Source organism: Bos mutus, chromosome 25, assembly GCF_027580195.1.
Source record: "Bos mutus isolate GX-2022 chromosome 25, NWIPB_WYAK_1.1, whole genome shotgun sequence".
Lineage (NCBI taxonomy): Eukaryota > Metazoa > Chordata > Mammalia > Artiodactyla > Bovidae > Bos > Bos mutus.
This window is the reverse complement of record NC_091641.1, coordinates 39,920,010-39,933,941: the sequence shown is the minus strand read 5'-3', so window position 1 is coordinate 39,933,941 and position 13,932 is coordinate 39,920,010. Positions and strand designations below refer to the sequence as shown.

Sequence of the window (13,932 nt, the reverse complement as noted above, 5' to 3'; positions counted from 1 at the left end):
CATGAGGACCCGACCCTCGAAGCGCTGAACTGAAAGTAGGTGTTTGGAGCGCTGGCTGGGGGCTGTGTGGGGTTGGGGTTGGCGCCCTGGGGCTCAGCAGGCCAGGCACGCCAGCAGTGTGCTTGGACTGGGATCCGCTAGTATATCCACCACTCCCTGGTGGAGCGTTTAGGATGTTCCGAGCTTTGGCTCTAGATCACCCTCTGCACGTGGCTCTCATTTGTCTCGTTCATGGTGCGCCCTGAGGTGGCGGGTGGGGCATGCCTGTTTAAGGAGGCAGTGCTTAGTGTCCACGGCGCCTGAGAGCCTCTGTTTCCCGAGGGCCCCCCTGCCCTTGGGCGTCCGGCTGCTCTAGAAATGGGCCCTGTGAACGGACGCCTGTATTCTGGTCGGGGCATACCTCTTCCATGTGTATTGGCCACTTGTATTTATTTTTTGAGGTACTTTTGTGTCCTTTCACCCTTTTTTGGGTGTACATTTTGCGTCTTTTGAAAATTGACTTTTCAGCGCCATGGATATGAAGACTGTTCCTTGTTTGTTGAGAAAGCGTTATTCTTCAGTTTATCTTTTTATTCTACTTGTGCATCATATTTTTGGGAGGAGAAGTTGCAAATTCTTACAAAGTAAAACCAGTTGGTGTGTTTCTTTCCTGCTTTCCATCTTGGTCCTGTTGAAAAGAGGTTCTCTGCCTGGACATTGTCTTCAAGCGTTTTCTTGGTTTCACTTTTTGCACGGGCAGAGAGGAGCTTTTGCAGGGCCAAGAGGAAGACCCTGAGTTCTCTGAATCCTGGCAGGGAGGAATCCACTCCAGAGAAACTGGGCACAAGTGTATGAAACAGAAGTGAGACAGACGCTGCTTTCCCCGCCTGTGGGGTCTGAGCAACTTGCCGTGTTGTGTCTGTGAACGGTATCTTTGCTGTTTTGGTGCCTGAGAAGCTGCAGCAGCATCTGGAGACCAGTCACTCAAAATTTCAGAGAGAAAAGAATGGAATGTTGTAAGTGACACGTGACGAGCTCTTTCCAACCCAGACATCGTGCAGCCCCTGGAGCGCCTTAGCGAGGAGTTAGGTGTGGTAGATCGCTCGAAGTCCGAAGAGTCTCAGCCCCTGGCCCTGCCGACAGCCCTTGGGGCCACGAGCATGGTCCGTAACTCACTGGATTGAAGATGTGGCTGCTGACATGGGGAGAGAGTTGGTGCCTCTGCCTCCACGTGGCTCTCTCCCCTTCCAGGTGGACAGACCTCCAGTGGGACTGCACTCACTCACTACTTGGCTGGCGTCTGTCTGCAGGCATTTGCCCCAGCTTGCCATCAAGGAAAGCGTTCTTTTACATTTTCCCTGTGTGGCTTGGCAGGAAGCGCCGTGTGTGAGACAGTCTGTGCTGAGCACCCCTTTTGAATATCACAACTTCTTCTGGAACAAACGCGTTGCCATGTAGTGATGGTGCCAGAGCAGTCGTGGGCAGGCCCGCCAGCTGCGGGGCCAGGCGGTGCGGGGAGAGCCGGCTCTACAGCCACCGGTCACAGGCAGAGGGAGACAAGCAGCCTGCTAGGGAGGACGCGTTTGGGGAGTGTGCTGTGGAGCGGGTGAGAGGGCTGCAGAACGCCTCCTGCTGTCCCGGCCCCCGGGGCGAGGCCGCTCAGGACGGGCTCTGCATGCTGACCTCGCTGGGAGCTGGACGTCTGGTCTGCTTCTGGAAGCCCGTTTCCACTGGAAGGTCTGCCTGCCAGTTGGGGTTATCCACTCAGCTGTTCAACCAGTGTTGTTCTGGGAAATGAATGGAATGAGCCTGTAGCTTCAGGGAAAACAACTGCTAGTGTTTGTTACCAGTGATAAAATCACAGCCTTCAAGTGAAAATTAGAATTTGGGGAAACTTTACCCGTCACTGTCAGCTTGACACCTTCCCAGTGCTTAAAAGAGAAAGTGCTTTTGAGGAGAAACGTAGCGATGTTTGTGGATTGATTTGTTGATATCATAGAATGAAATTGGTCAGGATTCAGAAGATCTCCATAACTCAGCAAACCAATGTTGGGTGCTGTCAGACCACGTCAGGGTGGAGGATCCAGTCCCAGTGCAAGGTGATGGGTGGGTTCTGGTGTCACAGACTATGAAAAATTCATTCCTGGGGATTTGGATTCCATGTGGCAGCTAACCTGTAAGAAACGACACTCGGAGACTTCTGATGTAGTCTCCGGTAGCCTTGGGCTGGTAGTTGCTGGTAGCCTTGGGCTGGTGGTCTTGAGGTGGGCCTTCTCAGGGTCTGGGGTAGGGTGGGAGAGAGTGAGGAGGAGGGAACTGGCTCTGGAGGCAGGAAAGGGGGGGTTACCCTGTCACCCCATGTGAAGTGACATGGGCAGCTGGCACATGAGTGGTGGAAGCCAGAGGCTGTGGGGCAGCGGGCTGCGTTAAAGCTGCGGCCACATGCCGCCTACATGCTGAGAGTCAGGTGTGTCTCTGGCTCGGGTCTGTGAAGAAGAATGCCCACAGATAGCTGAAAGGCTGTTAAAGCACTCCTCTGAGGTCTTCATGCGCTTCAGCCTGGACGCCGCATCACAGCAGAGTGAAAGCAGAAACGGATAGGAAAACCCAGCTTTCTGTGGAGCCGGATGTTAGAGGAGTTTGCAGAACATATAACAGTTTTCTGCTTTTTGTTAATTACCATTGTTTTGAAAGAAGTTATTTTAAAAATTAATTCATTTATATTAATATGGGATGGGTTTACTTCACCTTTTAATGAGCTAAATGTTTGAAATCTGTTTTAATTTCTTACACATAAGTATGCATCTGACCCAAATGAAGGAGAGCTCTCTGGGGTCTTCGTAAAGTTGAGTGCATAAAGGGGCGTCACGCCCTGAAGGCTTCAGAGAGGGCACTTGGAGCGAGCTGGCTATGGCCGCCTGGCCCTCCCTCCCCTGCCTGGCAGCCTGGTGTGGGGGCCCCGCCACGGGGCCTGTGGAGCCGCCTCGGGGCCGTGGCTGGCTGACAGCCCTCCTGTGGCAGCCAGGGCTCGCTGGTAGCCTTGGGCTGATGGCCTTGAGGTGGGCCTTCTCAGGGTCTGGGTAGGGTGGGAGAGGGTGAGGAGGAGGGAACTGGCTCTGGAGTCAGGAAAGGGGGTTACCCTGTCACCCCATGTGAAGTGACACGGGCAGCTGGCACCTGAGTGGTGGAAGCCAGAGGCTGTAGGGCAGCGGGCTGCGTTAAAGCCGCAGCCATACGCCGCCTACGTGCTGAGAGTCAGGTGTGTCTCTGACTCGGGTCTGCACGCTTGTCAGAGAGGCGGTGCCAGTGCCGGGTGGGGCCTGGGCGCTCCCCTCAGGAAAGTGCGGATTGACTTTTGGAAGTAAAAGATGAAAATGCTTCCTTAGTCCTTACACGTTTCAGGGTAGCTGACTGGTTGGTCAGCCGAGTGAGTGGGCTGCTGAGCTGTGGCTGCTGCCCAGCCACTCTGCACGCTGCTCCTGGGCTTTCTCACCGCAGCCGCTGCATCCAGCCTGCACCCAGCTTGGGCTGCTCCCGCCCTGCCCACCGTGGTTCTCCTGTCTTGGGAGAAGCCGGGAGGGAGCATGCGGGCAGAGGCCTTGTGCCAGGAGACGGCCAGCCCTGCGTCTGCAGGTTCCCGGACAGGACTGTTCCTGCTGTGAGCATGTGTGCTCCTCTTTGCTGTCTTTGTGTCCTGAGGGTAAATTCCTGGGAGCGGGATTCCTGCAGTATTCAGCGAGTCCCTCCTGCGGTCACTGCACCCCAGCGCACCCCAGGAGAACGCCAGAGGAGTAGGGCTCGGTGTCTTTGTTTGGAGCCATACCAAAGAATGCTCAAACTACCACACAATTGCACTCATCTCACACGCTAGTAAAGTAATGCTCAAAATTCTCCAAGCCAGGCTTCAGCAATATTTGAACCCTGAACTTCCAGATGTTCAAGCTGGTTTTAGAAAAGGCAGAGGAACCAGAGATCAAATTGCCAACATCCGCTGGATCATAGAAAAAGCAAGAGAGTTCCAGAAAAACATCTATTTCTGCTTTCTTGACTATACCAAAGCCTTTGACTGTGTGGATCACAATAAACTGTGGAAAATTCTGAAAGAGATGGGAATACCAGACCACCTGACCTGCCTCTTGAGAAACCTATATGCAGGTCAGGAAGCAACAGTTAGAACTGGACATGGAACAACAGACTGGTTCCAAATAGGAAAAGGAGTACGTCAAGGCTGTGTATTGTCACCCTGCTTATTTAACTTCTATGCAGAGTACATCATGAGAAACGCTGGACTGGAAGAAACACAAGCTGGAATCAAGATTGCCGGGAGAAATATCAATAACCTCAGACATGCAGATGACACCACCCTTATGACAGAAAGTGAAGAGGAACTCAAAAGCCTCTTGATGAAAGTGAAAGTGGAGAGTGAAAAAGTTGGCTTAAAGCTCAACATTCAGAAAACGAAGATCATGGCATCCGGTCCCATCACTTCATGGGAAATAGATGGAGAAACAGTGGAAACAGTGTCAGACTTTATTTTTTGGGGTTCCAAAATCACTGCAGATGGTGACTGCAGCCAAGAAATTAAAAGACGCTTACTCCTTGGAAGGAAAGTTATGTCCAACCTAGATAGCATATTCAGAAGCAGAGACATCACTTTGCCAACAAAGTGTGGTCATGTATGGATGTGAGAGTTGGACTGTGAAGAAGGCTGAGCGCCGAAGAATTGATGCTTTTGAACTGTGGTGTTGGAGAAGACTCTTGTGAGTCCCTTGGACTGCAAGGAGATCCAACCAGTCCATTCTGAAGGAGATCAGCCCTGGGATTTCTTTGGAAGGAATGATGCTAAAGCTGAAACTCCAGTACTTTGGCCATCTCATGCAAAGGGTTGACTCATTGGAAAAGACCCTGATGCTGGGAGGAATTGGGGGCAGGAGGAGAAGGGGACGACAGAGGATGAGATGGCTGGATGGCATCACTGACTCGATGGACGTGAGTCTCAGTGAACTCCAGGAGTTGGTGATGGACAGGGAGGCCTGGTGTGCTGCGATTCATGGGGTCAAAAAGAGTCGGACACGACTGAGCGACTGATCTGATGGCGAATTTGGGGCCACTTCATTTCTCGGGGGAGAATTTCCAGCCCGTGTCCTTGGCTCAGCTTTCTCTCAAGGTTTTAACCCATAAAAGCTGCTTTGTGTGCATTCTGGAGCTCAGGTGTTGGCTGTCTGTAGGTTATCTTCGCGGAAGGTCTTCTCCAGCCTGTTTTCCTATAAATTGTGGTTATTTCTGTAGTTAGAGGTTCCTTTTGTTCCCTTGTATCGTGTGCGTTATTCTGTTTGGTGACTTGTTTTCAGCGTAGAGAAGGGTCCCTCCCACCGTAGCTTGCCCGCTGTCCCCTGCTGTCTGGTCTCCTGTTTGACCTCTTTGTGCCGTCCCCGTGGAGGCTGCTTCTGTCCTTGCCTGCCTGGCTTCCCGGGCGACCCGGCCCCTACCGCCCAGCTAACTGTGGGCCTTGGCAGCGAGGTCCTTGACCAGCCTGGGACTAGACTATACTCGGGACACACACACACAGATACACACACACACACACACACAGCCCTGGGAATACACTTTACTCGGGAGACACACAAATACACACACACCCCTGGGACTAGACTGTACTCGGGGGACACACACACAGATACACACACGCACGCACACACACCCCATTGTCAGATCAGATAATCTGATCATCTCCTGCCTGTCATCAGTGTGTGGTTCTGACGTGGTGGGACCTGCTGGTCAAAGGGGCTCCTCTTGGGCCCCATGGGTTCATCTGCGTGTTTCTACCCTGCGGGAGACCCTCATTATGTCTCTTCATGAACTTCTTGATTTTTTCTCTTTGTTTCAAGTCTTGTTTTTGTTTGGTTTTTAAGTATCTCTCAGAGGAAGCATCACACTTTTCCTCATGAAAGTCGCAACACTTTTTGTTGTTGTTAACGTTCCTCTGAGTTGTTTTCAGAACCCAGATGGTGCTGTGTCAGTTTAACTGGGTCTGGGTCCTTCGTGGGGGGCCCTAGTTTAGTGGGGTCTGTGGGGCGGGCATTGTCTGGTGGATTTGGTGGGGCAGACCTGGAGGCCAGTTAAACTCATGGGAGAACGTGGCCCCCCAGCCAGGCTGTCTCCTCGCATGTGAGCCAGTCCCAGGAGGAGCCAGGAGAGCGGGTAGTCTGCTCACTTCTGGGGTAAGATCGTCGCTGTGTGAGGTGACAAGCGTCTTACGCCTTTTACTGTTTCTACAGTAGAACCTTTAGATCAAGAATTTCAGTCAAGTCAGACAAAACGTAAAGCACTAACGGCTAGCTTTAACCAAAAGAGAGAACCTGCAGACACTAATGTCCCAGGAGTCAAAGTGGACGGTACTTGTTACTAATATGTTTTAAGTCAGAATCTCTATTTGGGAGTTTTTCTTCTAAATTCCTGCCATGTTGGGATACAAGTGCTTTGTTACTATGATAGAAACACCAGATGAGATGTTCTTAAACCAAGTTTCCAACTTGGCTCTTTAGGGATTCGTGATTCTAAAGAGCACAGTGGTTTCTGAGCGCCGCGTCGGGGTCCCAGCTTAGTGCGGTGACGTGAGAACAGCAGTCTCTCTTTCACCCCAGCTTTGCTTCCAACTGGCGAGCACGTGTGTTCCCGCCATCTGCCCGTGCCTTCCCCTGTCGAGCAGACGCTGCTGAGGAGAGCCAAGGCTGGGGTCTTGCCAGCGCCCATGGCCCCGGGCCCACGGGCAGGCGCGGTTCTGTGCGGCACCCGCGCTCAGGCGCATCTGCAGTTTGCTCCCCTCACTGGAGTGCGCTTGGGTCTCTGAAGGGGGAGGCTCTCACAGTGCTGTCGGGGAGTTTGTTCTGAGGGAGGAGTTTGGAGAGTTTCTGACTCTGACATGAGTGTCTGATCCTTGTTTTCTTTTTTTTACAGGCACCAGTTTGTAGAAAATAATTTAATACTAAAAATGGGTCCAGTAGACAAGCGGAAGGTAAGTTAGAGTCCGGAGGCGCCTTCCTGAGCGTCCGTGTCTTACTCCATTCCTCTCTCTCAGAGATTGTCTCTGCATGTCAGAGCTAAGGACGGCCTCAGCCACTCGGGGAGACCTCTGAGAGCACATGAGGCTGGGCATACAGAAATTCAGCCTCTTGTTGCTGACTGGGGAGCCAGGGTTCTGATTTCTGCCCGATGCTGGGGTTGGTCACTGAGGTCAAGGTTTCTGTCTGAGGAGCCTCTCTTTATATCCCAGCAAGTCATTTATTACTTTATCAGGATTGTTTTTGAAAATCTTACTCTGTTTTATGAATTAATTAAATGGATTAACGCGTCCAAAAATAACAGACTCTGTACACGTTCTCTCTCCGCTGCTGTGGGCCCTTGTCGGCTCAGGCTCCCCCACCCCCGGCGTCTCTGCCCCGAGAGCCTCTGTGAAGGTGGCGGGCAGGGGGTCAGCATGCAGGACTCGGCCTTGGCGTGGAGAAGAGGGTCTGGGAAGCGGCAGGGCCTGGGTGCTGAGGGCAGGCTCTCGGGCCAGGCTGCGGCCCCATCCCATGCGGCAGCCCGAGTAGGACGCTCCGTCCTGGACGCCGGGATCCAGCTCGCACCAGCAGGCGTGGTGCTGCTGCTTCCATCTGACCTGGGGGCCTGGTCCTGATCAGGGGAGGTGTGCCTGCCCCTGTCCCAGGCCAGTGGGCAGGGCCGGTGGTGGTCCCCGTGCTGGAGCGCCCCGACAGTCCAGCATCCGAGGCGGCAGCGGGAGCACTCAGCCTCCACTCTGAGCCTTAACAAGCAGAGTCCTTTCTTTCCTGTTGTCATTTGTACCAGGGTTTATTTGCACGGCGACGACAGTTGCTGCTCACGGAAGGGCCACACTTGTATTACGTGGATCCTGTCAACAAAGTCTTGAAAGGTGAAATTCCATGGTCACAAGAACTCCGACCAGAGGCCAAGAATTTTAAAACCTTCTTTGTGCACACGGTGAGTTTGTCCCCACGTGCTCCCCTGCCGGGCACTCGGGCCTCTGTGCCTCCAGCCAGAGCGGTCGAATGCTGTGTCCAGTGGGGCAGGTGGGGGGGGGGGTCGTGGTCCCCCCTTCCCCACACGCCAGGGATCCCAGCGTTCACGGCTCAGCTCAGAGTTGAGTCAGGAGACACCCGTGCTTGTTCTCAGTCTCAGGGTGACCTCACCCCCAGGGAACTGCAGGTCCTCACCTGCATGTTTAATCTCCGCACAAACGTGGAAGGAAAACGCCCGCCTGCTCGCGGGCTTCCTGGCGGTGCTTGTGTTGGCCGCAGGAGCCGGCACCTTCTTTGTTCCATTTCTCACTGCCGGGTGGGTGCCAGTCATGCTGGGACCCCTAGCAGAAGAGTCAGCGTGTCTCTCTCTGCAGCCAAACAGGACATATTACCTGATGGACCCCAGCGGGAACGCGCATAAGTGGTGCCGAAAGATCCAGGAGGTGTGGCGGCACAGGTACCAGAGCCACCCGGATGCTGCCGTGCAGTGACGCTGCAGCCCGCCCTCACCGCGGGGCCATGCCCCGCACAGCCTGCTGCCTCCGGACGCTTCCAGACCACCTGCCGGCCATCTCAAGGGGGACGCAGACGGCGGAACCTTGCAGCTTTTTTATTTAAAAGAAAAGAAGAAAAAAAACATCCAACCACACAAAGAACAAAACCAATAACGAAAAGGAATTCAGGGTCGCTTTGCTTGCTCTCTGTGCTGTGTGGAGCTCTCCACGCTCTGCTCGCCGTGGGGACTAGTGCCGTGCACATCTGCCTGGCTCCCGCCCCGACTCGGGGACAGACTCGCGGCGCCAGCTCTCCACCGCGGGCCCGTCACGCCCATCCTGCTGTGGCCCCTGGGCCAAGGCGTGTCTTTGGGCTCTCCCTGCCCCTGGATCATCGGGGAACCAACTCTTCCCCAGGGAGCCAGGCGGGCCCCTGCTGGGGGACCTCCAGCTCTGCAGGCGGGGGGTTCTTGGCTTTTGTCCGTTTGCCCCTTTCTTCTCGTCCCCAGTGTCTGGCCCGATCCCCACGACCGTGCTTGGCTCCTCCAGTAGTCGTGGCTGTGAGATTCCTGCGGTCCTTGCTGTCTGTCTGCAAGCACTCCTGCGTCGTGTCGACCGGGCAGGCTCCGGGCAGTGAGAAGTAGAACAGGTTGTCCAGGCGAAACACGGAGCCGCTGCTGTTGGAGGGCGCCCGCCGAGCGCTCCAGTGTGTCACTCCACGGAGCAGCGTTGTCCCAGGGCTGGGGACCGAGCACTGACCCGGGGGAGCCCCAGGAGCCGGGGCTCTGTGGCCCCCTCCCCTGTGAGGCCAGGGCAGCGGGGCAGACAGGCCTGGTGGCCTCCTCTCGGAGGAGCAAGAGCCGGCAGCCCTTCTGAGAGTTTGGTTGGAAGGTGGAGTGTGTCTGGGTGAAGTCGGGGCTGCGAGGTGCCTGGCATTGGCACATGGGCCGGTCCTCCATCACACCAAGGCCGCCCCGCGCACCCTTTTCCTGCTAAAGTTGCCCCTTCTCCAGGTCTAGCTCAGAGCATTTTTACGTGTCCACCAGGAACATCAAAAAGCCCTCACGTCGTCGGGTCACCTGGTCCCCGTCATGTGGGCTTCGCCTGGAAAACAGTGGTGCCACTCCCCTTGCCCAGGGGCAGGAGCAGCACACGTGAACCCGGCCCACCCCTCTCCAGTGTCAGGCTATTTCCTCTTGCTCTGTAGGGGTGTGCCCTGCCCAGGGTGTCCCGGGGGGCAGCCTTCAGTCCCAGTGGAGGAGGAGCAGGCGCTGTGGCCCTGTCCCCAGGGGAGGGGTGACTGCCGTTTCCTCTGGACTTTCACAAAGGCACCGATTTAAACTCCCACGGAAAAGGTCCCCTGACGACTTCTGTGCCCCCACCTTTTGTCCCACCCATCACCGTGTGTGACCCACGGTCCACACGGAGGGAAGGATGTCTTAACCTCTATTGGTGATGTCACAACAGCGGCTGTTAAACTCGGAAGGAGGTTGGGCTATGGGGAATCCCACTGTGCAGGGGCCGGCGGGGGCGCTGGAGGGGCTCAGAGATGCAGCCAGGTTCACCAGTGGGTGTGTGTGTGTGTAGGATACCAAGGCGCAGGGGGTGCCTGCCCAGGGTGGGGGGCGGCCCAGAAATAAGGCACTGCCCTGGGTATGGAGCCCCCTCTCCTTGCTTTGGAAAAAGCTTGCCTGTGTTCACCTGCTTTCCCAAAAGCAAATCTGTCTTGAGCCTTTCTTTCAGGATCAGGACTTGGGTTTCAGGTGTACACCCTGTTCAAATGTCCCTCGCCACAGCGCCCATGTCTGTGTGTGCAGTTGGAGGGCAGGGAGCCGCGTCCACGCCGCGTCTGTCCTGGATGTCTGGGTGCGGGGGTGATAGGCAGAGCTGAGTCCTGGCTGTAAAAGCCCACTCGGCTTGGCCGCTCGGGGAGAGACAACGCTCCCACTGCATTCTTCCCTCTGGAGAGCGCCACTACCTCCTGGGCTCAACCGACAAGCTCCATCTTAACCTCCAGAGCCAGAGACCCAGGGCTTCGGGGTTGAGCTCGCAGCTGGCAGAGCTGAAGTGACTGCCCTGGCCTGAGCCGGTGACAGCTGAGCCCTTCTTTGTCGGCCACCTTTCTCTGCTCACTCACAAGCCTCTTCCCTTGTTTTTCTTTTAAAGGCCCTTAGATATTCTCTTCTTGCCCTGTGCTTCCTCGTGTAGTCTTTAGTTTTATCCACCTCATCCTTTGAGCCATCATCCTGGCAGGCAGGTGCCTTACGTTCTTAAGATGTGGACGTGGGTGGATGTCAGTCTCTGAACACGCGCAGACATACCTGGAAACATATATATAAACGTGGGCTGATCCAGGGTGAGAAAGAGAATGCCCTAGTGTTGAACAGCTCAGGAGCCCGAAGTTGTACCGAGAGGGGCAGGGGGGGAGGTGCCGGAGCTGAAGCCAGTGCCTTTCGGACAGCGCCGCTCCCCCACTGCCCGGCCCCTCTTGCCACAGAGTGGGGGCCGGAGGGCCGAGGGCTCTGCCACCTGGCAACACCTAGCTTCCCTCCAGGGGCGTGAGGAAGCCAGGTGTGACGTGACCAAGGCAGTGGGCAGCCTCACGTGGAGCCCAAAGCCCCACCCCGAGAGGGGCACCACAGGCCTGCCATTCTGAACCTTGCGTCTCAGGAGGCTGGTTACAGACTTGCCTTGGGAAAGGTGACTCTTGGGGTCAGTCCAGGGCTGAGGGGAACTGCACCTACCCCAGCGCCCTTGGGGGGCCAGTCTGTGGCATTGGTGATGCAGGCCTGAAGGAATTGCAGGAGACCAACCACCTGCCAACAGACCCCTGAGGACAGGGTGCGCGCGTGGGGCTCCGGGTGACTTTGTACTTTGTGAAAACATTTGTGTTCTGAAAAAAGTCAGCGGGAGGCTCAGCACCCAGGAAAGCCCGCTGCGCGCGTCTGTGTACAGGCCCAGCCTGCCGCCCGCCGCCCCACCTGCACACGTGTGTTCGCTCTTGTAACTGACCTGGGAACATGACAACGCACACCATTTTGCATCCAGCTTTTCCCACTTAGTGTTTTTTCTTAATGTTGTGTCATGTTTGAACGGTGATTTAAAAACCTTATTTTTAATGATTGTAGAGTTTAATGGATAATTTTTATCATAATTTATCTGACCATTTCACTGCTATAAAACATTTAGGTGGCTTCTGGTTTTTCACCATTTAAATAATGCTGTGATTAATATCCTCATAAATCTTTGATTTTGGACTCTGAATCTCCCTCGCCCCCACCCTGCCCAGATACCTAGAAGTGGTGTTTTGGGGGCAAAAAGTCTGTTCATTTTAAAGGTGGTACAGTGTCTCTTCTCTGTCTTGATCTGATGAGTAGATACCAGAGTTCCAGTACAGAACTTCCTTAGTTGTGCTCTGCAGATTCTGAACAAACCAATTTCTGGTAAGCTGTGTGTTCCCAAGAATGTTTGAGTAAGATTGCTCTTTTTTTCCCCCCCTCTTAATCCTAAAGTGATGTCATTACTGCAGGCCATTTGTGACATATTTTTCCAAAAGCCAGTTTCCTTATTTTCATGGAGAAAACCTGGTTATGCTTGCATGTTACCTTCCCTCCCCTGCTGCTATGGCTTTCAAGTGCTTGGTGACACTTCCAGAATCTTGTACTTTGTGTCCACAATGGTACTGAATTTGCATCTGCACAGTCAGCAGAGATAAAAAGTGTTGAACTGACCTTGCCACATACTTAGTGGATAATTTGTAATGAAGTTTGTAGACTCAGAAAGTACACTGGGCCATTTGGAATCAGCAAAAGAGCAAAGGCTCTACTTGAAACCATGAAGACAATTGGATTTTAGGGAAGTGTGCTTGCCCTCATGCTCTTCAGATCCCAGGACTTAGGTCCTAGCAGTTCATTAGAGCACGCTGGCCAGGTTTTTCCATTGTAGAATGTGATTGTCCTGGCTGACAAGGATTTAAGAATTTCTCCCCTCTCCTTGCCCACCAGTGTTGCAGGTTGCCTAGTTGTCTTTTAAGTCCAGACAACCCAAATTTGGCTTCCTCCTTAATTTCTGCACTTTAGTTTGGGGTCTGTCACTTCTGAGGTGGAATACGCATGGGAGACTTCTGGGTGTCATGCCCAGTGCCACTTGGCGTGGTCAGAGTCTGTGGCCAGATTATGCAGAATTAGCTCTCCCTTCCCTCTGATCACCTCCCCCTGGTTGGTCCATAGACCAGAGCAGAGGCTGAGCAGCTGTGAGCATGGTGAAGGTACTCTCCTTGGAGATAGCACCGTATGCGTTTCCCCGTGTTTTCTTTCATATCCAAACCTACCATGAACTAACTGATGGTGATCGAGTGGGTGTGGCCCTTGCTTCCTAGGCAGACTACATGGCAAGTGCCTTAACTCAGGGCAGGAGTCACTCCCAGAGCCTCTGAGGGGTGCAGGCTGCTGGCCCAAGACTGCAGGGTTGTGAACTAGGCTGCCTGTGGAGATCTGGCCTGGGGAGGAAGCTGTTCAGCAGAGGGCAGTTTTATCTGAGCTCAGACAGCATGGTGGGCAAGCCTCCAAGGATACCTGAATTTCCCCCAGACCCATTTCTTCACTATGAAGAAATACCAAACTATGTACAGAGAACTTTTTACAAAAGGCAAACTTTTTTAGCTGTGTAATCCACCCTAGTCTAACCCATCTGGCTGAATGACTATGAATAGGGGTTCATTTTGCTGATGAAAAGCCTCTACCGTGATGTTTGATTGGACATCGACAAAATCAAATTTTTGCAATATTTAGAGCTGCTGTAGCTGTTCCTTAACAACACAAAATAGGATGAATCAGTAGTATGTTAGCTGTCTTCAGGTTGGTGGCAGTCGGTTATAACGTGTAATATTCTCTACCTGGTCTGTAGCTGTAACTGTGATGTACAGGCAAAGCAAACATTAAAAAAAGAACTTATGAAAACAAATAATGCAATGATATTAGGATATACACTTTTGTATTTTTATTCTTATATAAGGTTATTTGCGGCTATTGTTGGCCTCTAGTTCAGTCTGTGTTATTTAAAATCTAATATATGAATTATTTGGATTGAATTCATGTTCGGGGCCACGTTGTTGTATGTATGGATGTACAGCCTTGAATGTGAATAATTATTGTAAACTATATTTTACAACTTTTTTTTCTGGCTTTATTATATAAATTTTCTATTTGGTCGATGATTTAATCATATCATAATTTAATGAATCTGTTTATTCTTTTTTTTCCCCAAATATTTGTGCTTTAGATGTAGTTACCAGATGAATTTTCCACGTATGCTCGGTAGTCTTGTAATAAAAAAGCATGTAGAGTGTAGACTCTCGCTGACGTAGCTCTTCCTTTGGCCGGGGTGCGGGTCGGGCGTGGTCTGGCGACCAGGACCTGGGC

General features: G+C 53.2%; 1 protein-coding gene across 1 annotated transcript in view; it reads left to right on the top strand.

Moving 5' to 3' along the window:
- Nucleotides 1-13,860, top strand: part of PDPK1 (3-phosphoinositide dependent protein kinase 1) — a 65,483-nt gene extending 51,623 nt beyond the window's left edge. The window contains exons 12-14 of the mRNA XM_070362482.1: nt 6,937-6,994; nt 7,828-7,980; nt 8,393-13,860. Coding sequence (XP_070218583.1) covers nt 6,937-6,994; nt 7,828-7,980; nt 8,393-8,509 — 328 coding nt within the window. The 3' untranslated portion in view covers nt 8,510-13,860. The remainder of the gene's footprint in view (nt 1-6,936; nt 6,995-7,827; nt 7,981-8,392) is intronic.
- Nucleotides 13,861-13,932: the final 72 nt, after the last annotated feature.